The sequence below is a fragment of the Drosophila teissieri genome, chromosome 3R (assembly GCF_016746235.2).
Source record: "Drosophila teissieri strain GT53w chromosome 3R, Prin_Dtei_1.1, whole genome shotgun sequence".
In the NCBI taxonomy this organism is placed as follows: Eukaryota; Metazoa; Arthropoda; class Insecta; order Diptera; family Drosophilidae; genus Drosophila; species Drosophila teissieri.
Genome location: NC_053032.1, coordinates 19,539,850 through 19,562,604, shown reverse-complemented (window position 1 = coordinate 19,562,604; position 22,755 = coordinate 19,539,850). Strand labels below are relative to the sequence as shown.

The window sequence follows — 22,755 nt, the reverse complement described above, 5'->3', positions numbered from 1 at the left end:
TGGGAAATTTCAGCGGCGGCCGAAAAGGGAAAACTGGCGACAGAAGTGACCAAAAAAGTTGGCCGTAGTCTATGGTCTACGATTTGAATGTACTCCCAAGGGTTTCCCTCTTTTTTGGCCTTCTTTAGGCAGTTGTTAATTAGATGCACTAGACGGGCGCGGGAGGCGAAGAATTAAGTGTGCAAAGGGCAAGGGCTAATTTTCTATGGTTTAAGTTTTAAGTTTTAAAATACACGGTAGTTTATTTTTTGGCAAATGTCATGCAGAGTTCCAAGCTTAAGTTTTCTTTGATAATTTTTAAATAATAATAGTAATAAAGTTCGATTGATTTAGTAAATTTGTATTCTTCTTTTAGCTGTATTATACTTTAATCCTCGTACCTTATGAGCTCCCCCTTTCTGAGGACTCACTTCAATTTCCATTAGCCACTCAGGCTAGTCACATGCAGGCATTTTCCCCAAGCCATTTTCCGCTGTTGTTGTTTACGCCATCGCGGCGGCCTTGGCTAGAAATGGCTGTGTGACAAATGGCAACAAATAAACATAATAAATAAAAATGCGAAATGCGAAATGCATTCGTGAAGTGTGCACACCCAGCTCCCCGGAATCGCGGAGTGTAACTAGCTGCGTCCGTCCTGCAGTCCTTCCATCCAAAGGCCGCCAAATGGCATTGGTTAGAGGGTGGAGGTTCTGGGGGTTTGGGGGTTGGGGTTTTAAGGGTTTTGGGTGCTTTAATGGGGGTGGGGCATTCAGTTGGGCGTGCTGTTGTCTGCCTGGGCCAACAATGAGCACAATAAAAAGCCATGCATTTTCCAAACACCAAAAATTGTTCATAGCAACTGCTCTGGCAGCAGAAGAAGAATAACAACCGCACCGGAAACATCTCATTCACTAAATTTGTGGTCGGTTTTTGCCCAGCGTTAGGCAGTCGAAGTTGTGAAATGCCAACGGCAACTGGAAAATTCGCAGAAGTGGGTGGCATGGCCGGGGGAAAATTGGTTGGAGAAGGAGGAGCCGTTAGTTACAACAATGCTCCAGGCAACGGAAATTCGGCATGACATAATACGTGCACATGGGAGTGTGTGTTTGTAAGTGTTTGCGTGTGTGTGTGTGTGTGTGTGTGTGTGTGCGGCGGGGAATAGGAGTGTGTGTGTGTGAGTGTGGTTGTGTGGCCGCGACTTGAGTTGATACAGCAATAATTCATAAAGTGTTGCATGCAAACGAGGATGCTGCAGCTGAGCTCTGGCTCACACAGATACTCCGCATCCTCGCGTGCGCGTGTGTTAGTGTGCCGCATGCGACAGCGTTGGCAAAATTAAAATTGCTGCACAACAAACAGCGGAAACTCAGCGAGGAGCCAGCAGTCGCAGGAGGAAGAAAACGGAAAATGGCTGTGGGAAAGTGCTGGGAAAATGCAATGGGATGGGATGGAATGGGAAGGAGCAGAGAGAGAGAGAGTTGAGAAAAGTGAGTCGGGCAGGGCACTGCAATGAAATTCATTGTATTCTTACAACTCGGCGACTCTGGCAGCTCAGCTCAGCCGGGCCGAGAGCTTTTTTGCCGTAAAGTTATTATTTCATAAAGCCAGAATTATTGAAACAATACTTTACTCTCACACATGGCTTGAAGGGGTGTGCGTGTGTGTGTTGCCTGCCTGGTCGGTTGGTTGGTTGGGAAAACTCCTGTGTGTGTTTGGCATGCAAAATTACGCTTTAGTGGCGTCATTTCATTTCTTTCTTCCCTTTTCCTCATGCCAGAAAGTTGCAGCTGCGACTGCTAAAGCAATATAAAATATAAATAGAAATTAAAAGCCAACAAATAAATAAAAGGGGGAAACGGTGTGGGCCGAGTTGGTACAGAAAAAAAAGCCTTTTCACGACAAACGCAACTTGAGTTGAGTTTTCCCTGCCTCACATTCTTTGCTGCTTCTTTTTTCTGTTCTTGTTTTTACTGCCCGGAGGAGCAGTTACGAAATGGCCACAGTTTCATGCGCGCAAACTAAAAGGATGAGTATGTGTGGGTGTGTGTGTGTGTGTATGTGTGTGTATCATTCCTCAAAATGGCAGACATTTGCGTTTGTTTGGCGCGCTTCCTGGCGCTGCCACTTCCGCTTCCGCCGCAAAGAACCACCGAGAGTACCAACAAATAAAGTCACATGCAATTAAATAAATATGACAGACGCAGCAGTCCGCCGCAGGACAACAAGAAAAATCCCCACCGCACCGCACCGAAGCAGTTGAATAAATAAAGCGGGTCAGGAACAACTTTTCCGTATATGTTTGATTACATAATTAGTGTCATTTAATTAGGCGGGGTCGAAATCTCCTCAGGCGCAGTAAAAAGCGGCAACTCGGCGTGTTTGTGTGCACAGCTAAATTGAAAATATTATTCAAATGAGATACTTCAACATTTAAAACCATTATTTGCTCTCACAACATTGTGTGCATTTCACTTTGGTACACTGCCATCTATACATAGATAATAATCCCTACATATTAGATCTTGGGTGTTTTTATGTTTTCCTGTTGTTTAGTTCAAAACATATTTTGCAGCCAGCGCTACTTCATAAGTCCCTAGCGCCCATAAGTCATGGAAACCAATGCGAAATCATAGTGCATCTCTGGCCCAGGGAACATTATTCATGGATCCAGCCACACCCCCCTTTGCATATAGAGAACCTTATCAATACGATTCGCATTTGTTTTCATTTTACGATTGCGTAACGAGATCAGCGTCGACAAATCCGAAAGCCACTAAAACCACAGCTCGCCAGGGGCCACGAAGCAGCCATTCCATGGCCAATATGCCAATTGGTAACCGCCACAGAGCACAGGGATTCACCGAGAAGGGGGAGGGTGGGTAAGGGGGTAAATACCAGAAGGTTGTAGGTGCCTGGCGGCCCTTATCGACGGCGTTATCTGCGAATGAACTGGCACAACTAGCTGGAAAGAAAACAACAAACTAAATAGGAAAAGCCAGGCCAAGCCGAGCAATGCGCCAAAGTGTTGAAACAATCGTAAAAAGCTGTTGTTTGCCGCGGGGCACTAGAAAGGATAACGGATGGGGAATGGGAATGGGGCATGGGGATTGGTGTGTTGCGGGTGGATGCTCCTCTACTCTATGCTGCCACGAGTATATGCCAATAGCAATAGGACCCACCGAGCGACCAACAACGGCAGCCATGCCGGGATTAGTACAGATGCAAATGAACAAAGCGATGGCAACGTTGGCGCTCTGGCTTTGGTGGCATATGCAAAACTCGAATGCGAATGCGAATGGGTTGTGCTCGTCGCTGGCTGAACTTAAATACAAAAGGCCAGGACTGCGATAAAAGGACCTCCCTCACATGCACACACTCCCCACACACCAGTAACACACACGCTTCACACACTCACACAGACTGGGTAGGTAATCGCGAGTGGTTCGCTGCTGAAGTGGATTTTGAGTAGGATATTGCACAACTGTTTGCCAAGTGGCAAGCGCTTGCTGGCAATTAACAGAATATGCTAAACTGCGACAACGAGTGCGTTTCACAAACCAAGTGGTCTCGAAGCTGAAATACCCTGTCAATGCATCCCCCAAGGGTGGATTCACCCAGCCATCTAGCCCGCTGGGTTGGGCATACCCAAACCAATCTGTTACTTACTCATGCTCTGCTGATTACCAACAAATGCGTTGCCTGCGCTTTTCATGCCATCTGATGTGGGTTTTTTCGGGGATGTCGATCGGAATGAGAACTCTGCTCAAAGATGGAGTTTAATTCGATTCGGATATTGGCAGTGGCAGAGACGCATTTTCATGGCAATCTCACTGCGAAAAGAAACATTATTGCAGGTTCCAAAATCAATCAAACCAAGTCTAGCACAGCTATCATTTATCATTTCGAAAAGAGTTTATTACTTTTTGCTTGCATTGCTGTGTGGTTAAATGCTGAAATCCCTGCAATGGTGCTTTAAATCCCTATGCCATTTGCCCACTTTCAGCTCGCCAATTCGGATGCCACGTCGGTGACGTTGAAGGGTGTCACCCGGGAGCTGAGCGGCAGCTATCAGTGCGAGGTTTCCGAGGACGCACCGCTCTTCCACACCGAGATTCGATCGGCCTACATGCAGGTGATTGAGCTGCCCAAAGACGACCCGGTGATGCAGGTGGGCAAGAAGGTGATTGGCATCAACGACAACTTCAAGGCTACGTGCGTGGTGGGCCCCTCGTATCCGCCGGCCAACATCACCTGGAACATCAACGGAAACCAAGTGAGTTGCAGTGTCCCACAACACATTATGTACTTCCATTTATCGTTATATTAGGAATCAATAGCCTCAGAAGAACTTGGGTCCCTTCCTTGACTGACATAATCTCCATTCATCCCTTGCAGATCCGCCAGACGCCGCTGCAGCGCATCTCGCAGGACACCTACGATGGCTCCTCCACGCACTCCCTGCTCAGCATTTCCCCGAACAGCCAGGCGCTGCAGGGCTTCTTCGAGACGAAGTACCAGCACAGCGTGAACCTGCAGTGCGTGGTGACCATCCGGCACATGTACCACAAGGTTGTGGCGCAGCGGATCGGCCTGAATGCGGCGCCGCCGACTACCATATCGCCGAATCTGCTGGGACTCGAAGGATCCAAGCGGTATGCCAACGGAGATCCTGACAATTCGGCGCTGACAGGCGCCTCGCAGCGCTGCTGCCTTTGCTGCGGAGCCTTTGGCGCCGTTTCGCTGGCGATTTTCACACTGGCCATAGCGCATCTGTGACCGCAGCGGACCGCTTAAGTCCGCCCATGGTAAAGGCAAGTGCAGCCGGACAAGTCACCTCCAAGGATGAAACAACAGCGCGAGCTGTGTAATTAAAAAATAACAAAACAGAGCGAGTGCTTGATGGCAGAAAAACAACAGCAAAGGATATGCAAAAATCAAAAGGAAAACAGAAAAAAAAATATTATGGGATTGGGAGTGGGGGGAAAGTGTTGGCGACAGCGACCCTGGATTGTCAACGCCTAGTAGCATGTCCTTGTATTTTATACTTTTTTTTATTTGCCTCATTCGCCAAACAAACCAAAACAAAAAAAAACTGGGTCGCAGTCCATAAGTTCAAAGCGAAGGATAATTTTCAATGCATTCATTCATTTGCGATGGCTACATACAAAATTCTGATAATAACAATACATTAAACATAAGTCAGCCGGGGCTGAATTTCCACACAAGCTCGGGCATAGATCGAAAAGAAGGTTAAAATAATAATAGTAAAAGTACAGTAAAAAGTAAAAAGTAAAAAGGTAAATAGCGTAAATTTAATACGTAACACACGTAATTGCATGTTGTGCATGAGGGCGTGGTGTTTAACTCTTTGAAAAAAAAACAAAACTACAAAACTGCCTGCAGACAACACAGAGTATAGAAAAAAGAAACGAATCCATAAATTTAAATAAATTAACACATGCACTGGCGAACAACACTTGCAAACAAGTTACATAACGAAAGAAAACAACAATTAATAAGCATAAGTGACACACATTTAACTACTAAGTACACCCTACCCTCCAACTACCGCAGCCTAGGCACATAAGTTATGTAAATAATTACTGTAAAGAACTAAAGAAAAAAAGCAGTAAATAATAAATTAATAAATACGAAACCCTCACATGGGCAAACATTAATTAAAGCTAGAGCAAAGTGTGTGGAGAAAAAGTTAAATACAAAACTAATTAAGTCCATATGAAAAATCAATGAAATCGAAAGAGTCAAATTGGATATTGGCCAAATTCAGTTTAATTGGATTTGTTTTCATTTCAATTGTGGCTTATTTGCGGTATCATTTTGTCCATTTTCTGTTGAAAGTTTAGTTTCCGTCGAACGGTTTGTGTTAGCAGCATAAGATGGACTTTGTTTTAGACTAAATTTACATAACTAAATGCAACGTATATATATTTAACGAGTAATGATTGCCGTGGAGAGGTAACTTAGTGGGTATGTGTTAGTTGAAAGATGTTAAGGGTGCATTCTGCGGAACGCACTGAAAGTAAATCCAAACTCCTTGGCCAAAGGACTATTTTTAGATGTTGATGCGCAGCGCAAACTCACACAAAAATTCAGGTTGCGTTTGATTATGAATCGTGTTCTGCATAATCGTATTTCTGAGCTAAGAAACGAAAATTCTTGGAAGCACTTCCAACTACAGAGTAAGCCCAAAAAGCAAAATAATGTAAATCAAATGAGACGAAAGGGAAACCAAAATTATTTTAGCGAGTTACGGCAGGTCGAAATAAGTGAAACCCAAACTAAACTTAACTAAACTGAAACGCAAACTAATAATAAAATGTAAAATCAAACTTAAATACAGGAAAACGAGAAAATAACACAAGCCCATGAAACGAGTCGAGCGAACGAGTCAACGGGAGGAAATTATATATTAAATATGCATAATTATGAATAATTTAATGCGAGTTAAGCAAAGGCAAAAAGGTCAAACGAAATCAAACCACACAAAAACCAACAAAAGTGCACGCCGATGTGGGCGTGGAATTTAGCTCAAAATTAAATGCGATAAAGGCAAGAATTATATGACGAAATAAATAAATAATACAAAATGTACGTAAGCTGTTTTATTGCCATTTACGGGTTTAAGGTTTTGAACACTGTTTGTGTCGCCTGGCACTTTAGGTGCGCATAATTAAGGCAGTGATCCCCTTATTAGGACACACACACACACACATTCGCATGGAGGGAGCGTTCAAGGATGCCCATGACGAAGTTGGTCCTTGTTTCTCGCGTTCGCCAACAACAGCTGCACTTACATGCAACACCAGTTACCCACTGAAGCTGATACCGCTGATGACACAGCCGGGGAGTGCTAAACACACACAGACACACACACAGAGAACGGAAGACCAGGCGCCAGGGATCAGGGTCCTGGGAACAGGAACAGGAGCATGAGCATGGGCAGGACCAGGGCAGCGCCAGCGTCTCATGTTTTGTAAATTAAGCAAACAAATTAAGTGCACTTGGCACCCTGGCTGGCACAAACACTCTCCCTACACGCCGTGTAAGCACATTGTGATTGTAACAAAAGCACATATATCAAAACACGTATGGTGGGCACGCATCCCCTGGCGCTCGTCCTTGAGCAAAGCTGCCGCTCAAGGACGCCGGTCGCCCACCCCCAGCACACCGTTAGTTTGTCTTAATTAGTTGCAGCAACAGCAACAGGAACGCCACAGACCGTGGCACGATGCAAAGGCCACAGAATGGCAAAGCCATCGCGACCCAGCTCGTATTATTTACAAGCCATTGGCTGCAGCCAAGACCCAACCACAAATTTCAACTTTGCACCACCAAGCTAAGAGCTCCCCCCACCAGCACACCACCAGCTTGCTCAACCCTTTGCGCCATAATTGTGCAGTCATCGTGCTGTTTAAAGTTTTACACGTAACCATATTGCCAAGGAGCTCGACGCGCACACACGGCGTATGCGTAACGCAAAATGAGTAGGCAAAACGCCCAGCCATTACACACGCATATGGCTACGTGCCACATACGGGGGTAAGCTCGGGTCTCAAGCAGCTCGAGACCTCTTCAATCGTCCTCAATACTGCTGACACAGCTACTAAGTAAACATGTGGCCTATTCTGCTGAGTAAATCAACTATAATTACATTCGACTACAGGGTGGAAAGATTAGAAGAAGAAAGGTAAAACTTATGAAAGGTAATGCCACTTACATAGTGAAACCCTTTCGTATCATCTTTTAAGTTAGCTGCGGGCATTGCCATTTCTATTAACTGTAGGTATACCATTTGCCATTTCTATAAACTGTAGAAATACCAAAATATACTTTAATAGTTCTTGGAACTTGTTCGGCAGTATAACAACTTTATAGCGTTACATTTCAAATAATTTGTGGCATTGAAAGACCATTCATCACTGACAGTTCACTCTGTAAAGTTTTTAAACCCTGGCGAAATGTGTTTCCGATTAGAATGGCAGCACTATATGGCTGATTCTAATCCCAGTCGCTATGCGGCTAAGCCAATACTAATGCAAATGCCCCATTTTAATTAAATGCGTATCGGGCAGCAAATAATGCAAATGGGATACTGGAATACTGGGATACAATGCTGGGATACGGCAATGCCGGCCCGCTTGCCAGAAACATCAGCAAAATGAGTTGCATATTTTGAAGCACGATCTATCGCTCCCTTCGAGTGGAACTCCCAAAATGCCAGGACAATGTTTCACAGCCTCCGCCTACACTTTTGGGGGCGTGGCAGCGCCGAATGATTTGGTTTATGGTCGCTGCATGCATTTAACAACACAAAACGTCGGCAGCAAACACAGTGGCCATTGGCTGAACAGCCAGCTGACTGGCTGGCATTCCGAACGCAAAAACATTGTTAAAATACAGCAACATTTTTGGATTTATAGCGCGCTAATCGCGGCCAAACAGCAAACGGCAGTGGGTGAGTGGCCAAGTGGGTGGCACTGTCATTTGGTGGGGGAGGGTGAGGGGGAGGGTCTGGCATTCCAAATTGTAATGGAAATTGAAATGCAAATGCACGGCATTTACGAGTGCTTCTGCAGCAGCGGCAACATCGGACAAGAGCCAGGACAGGCCCTGCCAAAAACTCCACAATAAAATGTTGCAACTAAATACACGGGGAGAAGAACAATGCAAGAGCTTCGCAATTAGCTGAAAAAGTCACTGTCACTATGCGAAATAGTATGGTTTAATAATAATAAGAGGCAACTTTTCCTACGGAAAGATGCCTCTTTTCTTGATAAGAGTTGTCTAGGATAGGATTCGAGTTGTCATGCGTTTATTTTACCCACAAGTGGGTAGTTTTTCTCTCGGTGCACGACTACGGCGCCCGTTGCCGAAATCGACGTGCACTTGGCAGGCCAGGCGGCTTACTTGGCCGGCATTGTGTTTTCATTTCGCAAATGCAAAACAAGACACTGCCGACCACGCCCTCAAATCGAGACAGCCTATGGATTTATGGCCCCGCAATTAGCGAAAGAAACAGATTTTCGCCGAGAATACAATATATATTCATGGCTTCGTCGTGATGCTAAGGCAGAGATGCGAACGAGTTTCCGGCACAAACGCTTTATGACATCTTCTTCGGGGAAAGAAGGCAGCCGAAAACTGGTGATGAGCATCTTTTATGACAACCATCCGACGCCTTGGACATGCAGCTGACGGGAACGTGATGAATGCAGCTCTCGGAGGCGACACTGCATCATAAATTCAGCCAGTGACGTTTAGCAGCATCCCCGGATGGCTTAGATGCAGTGGCATCTTAGATGAAGGTGATGGCGATGGCGAGATGGCGATGTCTCTGCCATAATGCCGAAGCTACGTGCATTCCATTTGGCTTTGATTCGAGACGATTGATCAAATCAACGAGCTTCGAGCAATAAATTCGGAATTCAAAACTAGCAAATAAACAGTTATTATGGCCTGTGCCATTTGCTGGAACATCAAGAATCAAAAGGTGGAGTGGATCTTCCGCCGAGGAAGGAAATTCGGAGCCAAACGTTTAAGCAAATTGACTTTGCTTGTTTTGCCAGCCGTTGTTTGGCTTGAAAATTTGTTAATTCTGCGTTGAATTAAGATAAAATCTGCTTACACTGGCTTATGAAACCAAACGTCTACTCAAACGAAGCATCTCCGACCCCAAATGAACCCTTTTATTTCGGGCTAACTCTTTTGTTGCTGGCGGGGGCGTACTCCACTCCCACTGATTGTTTTCAGATTCCGAGAACAACAAGAGCAACTCGGCAACAGTTTATTATTTTTGCTCATCAGTGGGGGCTTCTTCAACTGCCACTCCACTCCATGCCACGCCACGCCACTCCCACTCGAAATAATGTTGTAGGCACTTTTTGGGGCTGCCAGGGAAGCCCTTGCAGCAGCAACAATTTGTAGCGCAGAGATTAAAACTTTTAATTTGCTTTTAATTAATTAAGTTGAAAATCACAGCTGAAAGTCACTGGATTCCTCACTCCCAGTTTCTCGTTTACACGCTGCACGCTTCACCAGTTGGCAAAGAGTAACGCCCAGAAGCCCAAAATGGTTTTACATGCCGCCTTCGAAGCCTTGTCGTTGATGTTCGTAAATGAAAGTTGTATTTTTATAGGTGTTTAACTTGCTGGGCAAACTCGTTTACCTGGCGTTTAGTTTGCTATCATTAAAGTTGGCCAACTTAAAGCGTGTTTTGTGCTATTTTGTGCTATTTTTGAGGCTCTCGAAAGTAAGTTTTCGGCCCAGCCATCGCCGCACATACTTGTTTGCAGTTACCATCGGGCCGACTTGGCTGGGAAACATTCATCAAAGTAAAAGTGGAAAAGTTCCTCCTCTGCCGGAGTGGCCATATGCAATTCAATTTGCATGGTGCGCCCCGAATCAGATGCAGAAACAGAAGCCAGTTAGATGCCTTGATAATGGCCAAATAAAGCAAATTTTCAGCTTAGAGAGAGAGAGAGAGTTTTGGTTTAGCCGTAAAGCTAATTGAAAACTTTGTTCGATCATGACGCCAAACCAAACCGGATATAGCCTGCTTTCAGCTGAACATCAAAATATTCCCTGTCCTGGCATGTTCCACATTTCCACTGACTTTTCTTTTGTGCCGCACTTTTCGCCATTCATGCGGAAGTCAAGGTGACTGCTGATGCCACCTGATACACGCAGCTGCAGCTTTTGGCCCAAAAAAGCAGGTTACACGCTTGTTACAGCACTCGATGCAGTCGCTGTCCGCTGCCTTTTGCCACTTTTTTTCAGCCGTTCTCTTGCCTTCTGCCACATATCTTTGGCGGAAAGAAGCAAGTCGACTTCTGCAGCATGGCTACATGGAGGAAAATCGTCAGTGCCACATACCAAACGGGCTTCTTTTTATGGCATAAAATCAATACGTGTTTAATTGTATTGAATAATTATGAGGAAGAATGACTTAATCGCTGTTTATCAGTATAATACCATGTAGAATTGCATTGTACTTGGTTACATTTTCATTGCCTACTTTTGGGCTTGCTAATGTGCGATTTCCGGCGCCTGCTAGACATAAATTTATAACTCTTTTGTTATAGTTAATAGCTGAAGTATCCTTTAAGTACATGCTTTATTGTGTCTTTAGGTTTTTCAGTATCAAATCCAGAAAAACTTTCTAAGATTACGCTGGGGAACCGATAATGCTTTGTCATTTTTTGCCGTGCATATATTCTTCGGTTTCCTCACGTGCCTTGCCGCTCCTTTGTATGCTCAACGTGACGGAAATTAGCGTGGCTTTCGTATGTGTGTGTATGTGTGTTTGTGTGTGTGACTATGACTATGTGACTACGTTCCATATTTATTTTGCCACTCTGCTGTAGTTATGAATGTACAGATACAGATACAGACACATGCATCTTTAGATTCCCCGAAAATTCTCACTGGTATTTTCATTCTTTTTTATTTAATTTTTTCTCGTTGGCTCTGCCAACTGTGATTGATGTGTGCACATTCCAATGGGGGGTTTGGGTACCATGGGGGGTTGGTGTTTCCCCCTCCCTTCCTTCCCCCCAACCCCTTCAACGGCCGCAAACAAACATTTTACGTTTGAGTACGCGCCACTTTTGGTTCGGCGCTCCATTCTGCTTTACTTCGCCAGAACACGAATTTGCGCATATTTGCTTTATATACAAACACTCGAACACACAGACACACCCCATACACACACTCACACACACACACAGAAAGGAGGCAAGGCAACGCTCACATGCGCACACTTCAATCTTTTATCATAATTTCGATGCTGCACGCCTCATAAATTTGTTTGCTGAAAACATTTTCACTTCATTTATTAGAAAAAACAGACGTCCCACCCAACATTCAAGCTCCCACTCTTTTCATGCCATTGGGGAAATGCATTTCCACCAACTGCTAACCATTTTGGTTTTTTTTTTCCTTTTTTGTATTTTCACGCCCCACACCCGAAGCCATTTGCATATGAAATTGCAGCTGACTGTTTTCCATCTTGGTCAATTATTTGGGCAAGGCAGGCAGTGTTCGGCCTTTTATGCGTTAATTGCTTGAAAATTGAAACATGAAATTAAATGAAAACAGCCTTCGACGCTCCAGTGTCCCCAGCATATAACTCATACGCCGCGTGTGCCACAAAATGGCAGGCAGACAGACAGACAGATAGACGGACAGACCGCCTACAGACCGCCGCGCGACCGCTGTCCGCCACATGCAGGTAATTAATAAAAGTTCAGCCCTTGCCTGGTCCAGCCCCCAAACCACATTAAGTGGGCAAGTGCACTGGAAAAACTGTAACAAACATTTTCTAAAAGATAAAGTGTAAAATAATGAATTGAGTTTCACTTGTTTTTCTTAAGTGGTCAATGTGTAAGAATGTAGATACAATAAAACTAGTAAATATTTTATAAGACAATCCTTATAGTCTGTGTTTCTTTCGGTGTATGCGAGTGTGAGCGACAATCAAGAGACATTTCTCAACGAGTCCTGGCAAGGAGGAGTCAGGAAAACGTTCGGGAATTATAAAATGCCAGTTGGACCAGGATGCGACGTCGGGCCGCTTGACAAGTGACAAATAAATGCGCTTTCAATGTGTTGGTTGTCCGCCTCTCCCGCCTCTCCCTGCCCTCCATGTCCTTTTCCCCCCTGTCCAGCCCCTTGACCACTCCATACTCTAGCCTTGCTGGCTGACAACTGCAGCGAAAACAGGAGCAAACGTAGCGGGCCTTCGCTGCTGCGTCTGTTAAATATTGCAATATTTTTCCGCCTGCCTCCTTCTCGAACGCTGGAAATTATGAAAAATTCACCCTGACATCGTGCCGCGTGTGTGGGCGTTCGTTTGCCCGGCTTTTGTATAATTTCGTGTGTTTTTATGCCGCAATATTGCTTGCATATTTTAATGAAACAGCCACATGACGGCTGCCGCGCACATTGCTGGCTACGCCAGGATACGCCACACCCAAAATCGAGAATTCTTGAGAAGCTGCCGCCGCTGGCAACCGTGAGTGACAGCATTTACGCACCTGACTCCTGGCTCACCCAGTCACAAACAACAGTCATAACATATTGACGTGTTTAACTGTGCGAATGGTGCCAGTGGTACAGGCCATATATACGTATAAAGGTACATGCATGTGGCAGAGTTCATGGCAAATTAAACTCGTCCTCAATTAACGAGAAAGCTGTGCCCATTTAAAGGTCACCAAGCTTTCGATCAATTGCATAGGGTCAAACCTTTTTGTAAAAGTAAGATGTAGCTGCGACAAGCTTTGGATCACCAGACAGAGCAAAGAAGACGGGATCCTTGCACTGCATTCGTGGCACATCCGCTGACCGATACTCAGTCGAATTGTATCAAAGCAATTGGTTTCTGGAATCCTCAGCAACAGCAGCGTACTTGTTCATGTTGCTCTAACTTTATTTATGAGTCAATGACGTCGCCTGCAACTTCCTGTGACGTGACAATTTCCCCGAGCACTTGGCACAAAGCGTCATTGCGAGAACGAGAGGCGCCAAATGAAAACACGTGACGCCCCAGCAATTGGTGGGCAACAAAGCTCAAGCTTTTGAGTTATGGCCAAACGCAGTGGTGCACACAAACAATGGAGGCAGCAGGAGGAGCTCAGGATCCCGGACACGCGGACACCGGAAGGCAGCCACTGGCTACGTTTGCATTTCAATTGACTTTCCGTGAGCTTCGCTCACCACCGCATCCTCATCCACATTCACATCCACATCCACGTCCACGTCCTTGTCTTCGTGGTTCTTCGCTCGCCGCAGCTCTGCATTTTTCACGATAAAATCATAAATCAGCGGTGAATCAGGTAAATAAAAATAATGCTCGAACTCCGTATGCAAATTGAACCGAGAGTCGGAGCAACGGAGACTGAGATTTGACTGTGCAAAAATATGATAAAACTTGAGCCAGTCAAAAAAACTTTGCAACTCTGGTCAAAAACTTGACTTTGCTTATGCGAATGAGGTGGCTGGGTGGCTGGGAGGTGGCTAAAAGGTTGAATAATATTGTTGAAGACAACGCTACATTTTTCTCAAAACTTTTCCATTTTCAGAAGGATTTCAACCGGCGTAAATGGAACTGACTCAGCAATCAGACTATGTTAATTAGCCAGCGCACTAAAGGGCATTCCAAATGATTCAGAACGAGGGGAAACAAGCCAACTGGTCACACAAGTCGCAGCAAAACTTGGGTTCAATGAATTCGCGGGCAAGAAAATCAAAGAACCAATCAAAATCTAATTAACAAACCCTTATCAACTGAGAGCAGCCTTAGGATATATTTTAAAAGGTGTAGTTGATGGACTGAGCTGAAATTGGCTAATGAAGAGCCGGTTTTGAGACTCATTTGTGGCCCAAATAGTTCCGAAATTCCTGTGGACTAAACACACAACTGAAATGGGCCTGCGCTTTATTACTTCAAAAATGCGGCATTTGGCTAATGCTCAAAGGAATCGATCGAGTCCATGCCGGCGATGATGGCGCATCGCTGGCCAATTATACGGCTTTGAGGGCATCATTTTGGGATTGGAACGTTCCTCAGGCGTCGACTCGTTAAGTATCCGCAAAGCATGCAATCTCTGCCAGTTACTGGTATTCGGCTTTGTGGCAGACAAAACTGCATTGAAGTTGTTGCGGTTATGGCACTGCTGCTCTAACTGCCTAGTTGCCTGGCTGCATGGCTGCATATGTGGATGCCATGGCAATTGGCCAATGCAGGCGTCGTCTTAAAGTAGGCCCAGTTTATTAATTAACGCAACCCGACCGACCACTATTCCGGCTTTGCATCCGGCAGCCCAGCAGAGACGCCCGACCACACTTGGTTTGATTCCAACCGGATGCTAGCGTGGAACTGGGTATCCAGTGCACACTGGCTTGCATATTGAAGTGCGATTGCCTGGCTCTGGGCATGCACCTCCTGCATCAATTATGGGCATTCAAACTGTTTGTAACGATTTTCGAAATGTTCATCTGGCTAAACAAAAGCCCGCCTGGTGATGGGCTTACCAGGTGGCCCCATGGAAACCGTTTCGCCAAGCCCATTGGCAGCCCAGTGCTTATCTTCACCGGACAGGTCAAGGGCTAACAGGTATCGATCCAGAGCCACCTGCCTGCATGGCCAAAGCATATTTTTAAGACTGGTTTGGTATAGAGTAATAACAAGCAGGCAGAAAGCTGCAAGACGTGAGTTTAAGTACATAATAGGTATTAAAATATACATTTATAAAGCGCTTTACTGTGCTCCTAACACATCGAAATAACAAGAGAATTTATATTAGAAAATGTTTTTAGCCGAACTTGAAGCTCAACTTTCTTGGCAGCTGGGGCCTCTTTGAATAATTCTGCGCACACCTACGATCCTTTGGCTCTAATTAGGGAGTATGACTCCGGGGCCCAAGAACCTCCTTTCTGTTGACTTCGCTTTCAAAGGCATGCCCCTCATCATTTAAAAGTTATTAAGCACAAATGCAAACAGACGTTCGAGTTGTCTCGAAGCCATGGTTGTGTTTATCAAACTCGTGTGACGTAGATAAATATGCAGTAGGTGCACGGCGAGGGGGTTTCGAGTCCTGGCAGGATTCAAGCGGAAACGAAGCAGCACAGCAATAAAAAGTGTTCAGTCCTCGAATTATATAAAATGAATAATTTTCTGACTATTAATATCTAGTTGAGACATGCAATTTAGTTTTTTCTGCAGCGCATAGATATTTTACAGAGAAAATGTAAATATAATGTCACTAGGAAGATCGGTAGAATATTTTTGCGTGTACGCAAACAGAGACTCTTATAGGAATGGCACACACAACGCACACACACACACTCAATCACACACACGCACATATGCAGAGTGAAGTCAATAAATTCTCATTTCGCTGGATGCGTGGAATATTTCACCTGCAAACAAAGTGTGCTCCTCGCCACTCTGCGCTCCGCAGACGCAATAATAAATACAAATAAAAACATGACGCATAAAGATTACAGCCACCGCAAGCGAATGCTGTAGCGAAAGGAGCCAACTCATCTAGGAGCTTTCTATCCTGCCAGCCCCTTTCCCTTTCCCCCTCCCCCACACCCCCGCCATCCACACACACTCTCAATCCAATCTATATTAAGTATACGCACCGTTTGAACCATGCATTTTAATGATGTCTCCGTTGGCCCGGGCTCGTCACCTAATCTTTCGCCCGGACTCCTGTCCTCCCGCTCTCGCCCTCGTCCTCACCCTCACCCTCGCATCCACCTGCTGTGACGACGTAAATGTTCATTTATTTTAATTAGTATTGAGCCGGGTTGTCCCTGCACTGGCGTCTTCGATAGATCAAGGTAGCAGGATGTGGCGTAGCACTGAGCTTATATCCCCAAAATGTTTTCGCACTCAAAAAAAAGTTGCGAACTTGTAATATAATAAAATATATATTAGCTAAAAAGACACCCACTTATACTTATTCGTATTTATTAAATGAATAACTTAAATAAAATTAATTAATCTTTAAATAGAATTTTAATGTTCCGATATACTGGGGCCCCCTTACACGATTCGATTTTTGGGAGACAAACTTTATCGTTTAATTATCGATATCACCAATCAAAGCCACGCTAAAAGTGTCACCACCAGTGAATAAAGCAAGTTTTAAAGCAAGCGTAAAATTCGCAATAAGAATTGATCGATGGACAAGGAAAACAGACCAGGTGACCATGTAATGAAACAGCCGCTGGGGGATCAGGAGGAGAAGAGTCCAGAAATGCCGGACTTTCTGAAAGCCCTAAATTTGATCAGAATAAATATGGTAAATAAAAAACATGTGAAGGTGGCAAACAGGTAATAATTTCATTCCTTGTAACACTTTAGATTGATACACAGGAGTCCTCAGCGATTTCCGGATCTGGCCATAGTTCTCCTAAAACAGTTACAGGATCGGGCATCCAGGCTCATAGAAGTGGCGCTATACCGAAAAAAGATACAAAAGTATCTTCCCCACTTCAGGAAATATCAAATACCCCGAAGAAACAATTGGAAGGCACTCAGCAGCCTAATGTCAGTAGCACTGGGGATGTTGCCAAAATGGGCAAATCCAATTCTTCCCAGCTTCAAGAGACATCAGATACAAAAAATAGTGATGTCAAACCATCTTCCGACCAGGAAGAGATCGGTGAGAAAGAGGAGGCAAATGTAGAAGAAGACCCAGTAGAGGGTAGAACTAGAAAGTTGCAAATTGGGCGCTATGAGATAGAAACCACGTATTCCAGTTCTTATCCTGAAATAAACGACAAGGTGCCCATCATTTACGTTTGTGAGTTCTGCCTGAAGTACATGTGCTTGCGAAGAAGCTACTCCTATCATCTGTTCCATTGCAAGAAGAGGCGTCCGTCGGGCAGCTTGGTATACCAAAAGGACGCTATTCACATCTACGAGGTCGATGGCAGCAAGGAGAAGCTGTATTGCCAGTGCCTCTGCCTAATGTCCAAGCTCTTTCTGAAGCACAAGGAAACGCTCTACAGCCCGAAACTGTTATTGTTTTATATCCTGTGCCTAAAGGACAAGGATGGCGAGCACCTTGTCGGTTACTTCGCCAGGGAGAAGAAGCCTGGGTCCAATGTCAACCTGAATTGCATTCTTGTGTTACCGCCCTATATGCGCCAGGGTTACGGAAAGCTGCTGATCGCCCTCAGCTACGAGATCTCTCGCAAGGAGGGAGTCATCGGAGGTCCCAAGAAGCCGCTGTCGGAAGTTGGCAGGCTGTGTTACCTCAGCTATTGGGGCCACATCCTCCTCGAACTGTTGAGGCGCCACGCCTCGCCAGACCGGATAACCATCGAAGAGCTGAGCAGAGCGTCTGGCTTCCTCAAGGAGGACGTAATACTCACTCTAAAATTTATGAAGATAACGACGTACTACACGGATGACCACATCATGTGCACTACTCCCTCGATAATCGAAAATCGCCGTAGGCACGAGAAATTTAAGAAGCCGAGGTTGACCATTCAAAGAAAGTGCCTCGTCTGGAAGGCAGTCACATCACAAAAGTAGCACATAAGTTTGGCCATCATTTTTTTGAATACTAGAGAAATGATATTGAATCTTCATTTTCATTATATTTTAACAATTTGTATGTCATCAATTTATACCAGTGAACTGGTACGAGAATTTTGTTATCTGATTTTATTTTTTGCTGTGCACCTTAGACGGTCTAATAAAAAAATAAATTAGCGAGATAATCAAAATTCAAGGCTTGTGGAAAGTGGGTAAAATCCAAGTATTAATGAAAAATCGAAGACATCCCATGGAACCGATTCCTCAAGCCCATTGAAGTGGCTGCCAAGTTTGATTGCGCAACTTTGATGGTAGCAACGGGATATGCACTTTAAGTGAAGTCGTCAAAGAGCCTGGCAGTCGGTTGTTAGGCAATTTCAGATACGGGCAAAGTTGACTTTTGCACTTGCACTTACTTAACCCACAGCCTCACTCACTCACTCACTTTGCCGTGTTGACGCTGCCGAGTAAATATTTCCATTTATGGTCCTATACACTTATTGAGCGTGGCCATCGTTCCACGTTCGCCTTTCGCCGCTCCCAGGTGCCAAAGGGGCTGCGGGGCTACTTGACCTGGACCCGGACCCGGACCCGGAGACCTGGCAACTGGGAAAGTCCCTGGCACGTTGCTAATGTGCATAGCCATTAAGTCAGGGCTGCGTGTTTTGTTTACGCAACGGCGTGAGCTCTATAACTTGGCAGGGGTTGTGTTGTGTGGAGTTGGGCTGTGCTGGCCTGGCCTGGGCTGAGGCATTCAAAGGGCCCCACAATGCGCTGGCATTGCTATTCGACTGTTGCATGTTGCAAGTGCAGCTGACAGGTAACCGGAAGGGGGGCACCAGAAATTACATTAAATCGGATGGGCTGGGGATTGTTGGGCTGGGCTGGGTTGGATTGGGTTGCCCTAACAACAGCTAGTGAGCCAAGGCAACCAGCAACATAGCCGGGAAATGGAATCAAAACAAGCAGCATAGCAGCATAAACAATTTAAGCAACATCGTTATTACTCGACAGCTTTAATCAAAGCAGTCCTGCTATATTTTCGTCAGGGAAATGGAAATAACTTTCATCAAACACCGTTAACAAATTGTGTACCTGTATATCTTAACACTGAGTGCGGACGAAGAAGGACAACATTTGAAGGCATTCCATATTTGGTTTTTAGACGGCTGGCTGGCATCGGGCATCGGCCATTTGCCGGAGCTGCAGCCGCAACTGTTGTCCTGGGATACACAAAAGGATTTTCAGACGCCCGGGAGTAAATACGCCAGCACTCTGTGGCGGCGGAAGCGAAACCAAACTGCACAGCCAGGCAGCTGAAATTGATTGAAAGAACAACAAAAACGGAAAGGTGGTTGGTTGGTGGGCAGCCACCAAGCTGGCATCCAAGTGGGAGGACGCGTCGAGATCCTGTTTGTAACGAGAAATCCTGCAAAATCAAGGCAAACGTTTGATGTTCAGCCGCGCGAAGACGCCGACGTGGCAGCCAAACAACCAAAAGAGAGCAAGCACAGGACCCAAAACCCAAAACCCACTCCACCCTCCACCACGCCCAACTTCAAGAACCTATTCAAATAAGCGACGACCACCATGTCACAAACGCAATTTGAATCCACCACAGACAGTGTCGATGCCACGGCAGAATCCCTTCACCACGATGAACCACGTGTCGTCTGGCTGAAGACGATTATATCCAATATGCTGGGTGTTTTTGAGCCCAAGTATGTGAATTCTACGATCAACAAAAATATGCCCGCCGTGAATGCGTTTTTCCAACGACGCTACGAGACCCAAAACGATCTGGACTTCGTGGTGCTTTTCGTCTGGCGCACCTTCTACGACAAGCTCATCGAGGAGGAGATTACCGTGCTGGAGGAGGTGCCACGCCCACCACCCACAGTTCCCGACAAAAAGGGCAAGGGCAAAAAGAAGGGCGATGCCCGGATGGCGGGCGGAAAGTCCGCCGGCAAGGCGGGTGCAACTGCCGGAGCAGCCGGAAAGGGTCGCAAGAAAGCTGGCCAGGATGCGGCGGCACCAGCCGCTGGTGGAGATCAGGAGCCGGCCGAAGAGGTCAACACGGGTGGTGAAACCACAGATGCCGAGGTGGAAGGCGAGCTGGAGGGCGAGGAGGAGGCAACCGTGGCTGGGAGTGGCAAGAGCTCAGCTCGATCCAGACGTAAGTCAGAACTACAGAATGTTGGGACTAGTACTGGTTCTTAACTAAGCCTTATGACTAAACTGTTACAATTTACTCTCTGAAACCGCATGGAAACATACATATTTTCAGCCAGCTCCGATACGGAAAACGGTAAATAAGATGGATGCATTACACGAGTTTCCTTTTGTAACTGTCCAACGTTTTTAATTTAAAAGTTTTCGGTTTTTCCTCCTTTATTTTCCCCCATTTGGGCGATGCATAAATTTTTAGCCCGTCCAACTTGATATCAAACGAAAATCTTGGTCCACACTTTGATTCGCGCCGCCCACTTCACATCATAAATATTTAAGGGCCTCATTTTCGTTGCGTTTGCCCGGCTAAAATTCATTTCTTTTGTAACTTTTAATTTGAATCACCCAGTCCAAAGCAGCCACTATTCCACCCAACCGACTCATTTGATTTCCCATTGCCTGCTGCACAGATAAGAGCAAAGTTTCGCCGGCTCATTCATTGCATTTAAATGGAAACGCGCAACTTGCCACAATGCAAATTCCGCCCGCTGCACTTTGTTCCACCCCATCAATCTCAATCACAATCGTAATCGTGGAGCTGCATTCGCTTACTCGCTTCTGACACGCCCACTTTTTGGCCCCTTACTAATGCACTCCCCCAAATGTTCCACCTCCTCTCCCACCCCCCTCCTCTATCACCCGAAAAGGAAGCAAAGGCAAGAAGAAGAAAGCCAGTTATGTACCCGTCTACGTGGAAGTGAAGGTGAGCACCCTAATTGAAAGGCACACGGAGTGTTTGGGAGATTCCTAATTGAAAATGGCTCAACTCCTTGAAATTGATGTAATAAAGCATAGTACTAGACAGTAATGTCGCCTAAAATTACAGAAACTGGTGCCGGCGTACGTGAAAACCCCACAAGTGCACTGCCACTTTGGAAGGATGGAGTCCGATGCCCTGGATCCCAAGATTAAGTACATATACATTGTGCGAAAAAACAGGAGGGAGATACGTGAGTATATGACAAAAACGTAAAATAATGAAAAATAGTTTAGGAATAAGTCTACAAGTTATGATCCCTTTAAATTGTAAACTTTGGTGTCCTTTCAGCCAATTTCAGTGATGTATCGGCCTGCTTTGCCCAAATGCCGCTGTACTTTCTGATAGGCACCGTTCGAGGGTCACTCATCCACTCGCTGAAGGATGACTTGAACCTGGTAAGCCTGAGAGATCCGTACTGCCGAACACCCATCCGTAATCGGACATTAAAAGACGCATCACCAAACCAAAATCACTCAAATTTGCACCCGATTCGCTCATTTCACACACCATAAACCGTTGTTCAATCAATCAAGGACTTTAAGGCCGATCCAGCATTGTTTCAAGGACTCGTGCGTCCTTCCTTCCGCTTGTCCTTTCATCCCGTAGTCCGCTCGCCGACCGCAAAACAAAATGTTGTGACGAATTGTAATTAATTCCCGAAACAAGGCAGTCATCTATCAAAATGCCCGCTGTGCCGCAAGATTTTTCCGCACCACTGCACCACTTTTGGAGCTGTGAGCTGTGAGGATATCGGGTGGATTGGGTGAATTGGGTGACTTGGTGGGCTGGGTGGTTCATCACGCCCACTGAACCGAGCCTTAAGCGTTGACCGCCAACGCAAATTGCTTCATCATAGCTCCAAAACGGGCTGCGGTTTCCATTAGACTGCCAGCCAAGACTACGGCCTTGTGAATTCTGCGGTCCACAAAGTCGGCAGCGAGTCGGCTTCCATATTATTAGCTTTGCATGAAAATAAATTGGAAAATTGTTGCCTGAAAATCAGTTTTCGGCGAACGGCGAATGGCGAACGGCGAACGGGGCGAATCAATTAGAAAGTCTACACAGACCGCAGGCCCTGAACAACGCGGCCTCCAATATCCGGGCACTCCATCTTTGATTCCATTGTACATGTGGTCTCTATTTTTTCGTTTCACCCCAAAAACCAGGTTTACAAGAGCGCCATTCAATTTCAATTTCGCGAACCGGCCACAGCGGATAGCCAGCAAATGGACAGTTATGAGGGCCAGGCCGGCGGATCCGGGGACAGAGGTGCTGGCGGCGCTGGAGGAGCGGGCGAGACCGGCGAGGATATATCCAGCGAGGCCAAGGAATCGGGCCCGGGTCTATTGGAGCTTTCCAAACCATCGGAATTTCGTTTGAAAGCGCTTAAACAACAAAAGTATTTAACTTTTAACAAAGGCAGGGTGTGGCATTCGCTGCTCTGCTGCTCTGCTGGCTTCTCGGCAAGAATCGGGGCTGGGTTTATTGGTTTCAAGCTGATGCTACTCGTGCTACTGGTGGTGGTGGCGGTACTCCTGCTGCTGCTGCTGCTGCTGCCTCTGCTGGAGTGGAGTGACTGGGCTCCGATTGTGAATGCTGCTTTTCTTTCAACCAACCCATTCGACTTTTTTCTCGCATTTTTCGGTGCAAATTTTTTGTTTGCCTTTGTTTTGCGCTTATCGCTGGTTACCATCGGCCACAGTTGCCT

General features: G+C 45.8%; 3 protein-coding genes across 3 annotated transcripts in view; all 3 read left to right on the top strand.

Annotated features, from left to right (window-relative positions):
• The window catches only part of LOC122620970, a 32,724-nt gene extending 26,196 nt beyond the window's left edge, over positions 1-6,528 (top strand). Inside the window, exons 5-6 of the mRNA XM_043798671.1 lie at positions 3,983-4,252; positions 4,375-6,528. Of these exons, the coding sequence (XP_043654606.1) occupies positions 3,983-4,252; positions 4,375-4,755 (651 nt within the window). The 3' untranslated portion in view covers positions 4,756-6,528. The remainder of the gene's footprint in view (positions 1-3,982; positions 4,253-4,374) is intronic.
• A 10,120-nt stretch (positions 6,529-16,648) lies between these two features.
• LOC122621415 (males-absent on the first protein) lies at positions 16,649-18,084 on the top strand. Its single transcript, XM_043799266.1, has 2 exons — positions 16,649-16,814; positions 16,877-18,084. The coding sequence occupies exons 1-2, from the start codon at positions 16,695-16,697 to the stop codon at positions 18,053-18,055; spliced, it is 1,299 nt and encodes a 432-aa protein (XP_043655201.1). The 5' UTR covers positions 16,649-16,694; the 3' UTR covers positions 18,056-18,084.
• A 1,001-nt stretch (positions 18,085-19,085) lies between these two features.
• The window catches only part of LOC122618982 (dynein axonemal heavy chain 10), a 33,135-nt gene continuing 29,465 nt past the window's right edge, over positions 19,086-22,755 (top strand). Inside the window, exons 1-5 of the mRNA XM_043795589.1 lie at positions 19,086-20,234; positions 20,935-20,990; positions 21,114-21,237; positions 21,336-21,442; positions 22,214-22,446. Coding sequence (XP_043651524.1) covers positions 19,649-20,234; positions 20,935-20,990; positions 21,114-21,237; positions 21,336-21,442; positions 22,214-22,446 — 1,106 coding nt within the window. The 5' untranslated portion in view covers positions 19,086-19,648. The remainder of the gene's footprint in view (positions 20,235-20,934; positions 20,991-21,113; positions 21,238-21,335; positions 21,443-22,213; positions 22,447-22,755) is intronic.

Excerpts from the sequence above, each read along its gene's own strand:
- LOC122621415 (XM_043799266.1), top strand. The coding sequence starts at position 16,695 with ATGGACAAGGAAAACAGACCAGGTGACCATGTAATGAAACAGCCGCTG. Across the intron at positions 16,815-16,876 it reads ATTTGATCAGAATAAATATG|ATTGATACACAGGAGTCCTC; the intron begins GTAAATAAAAAA and ends GTAACACTTTAG.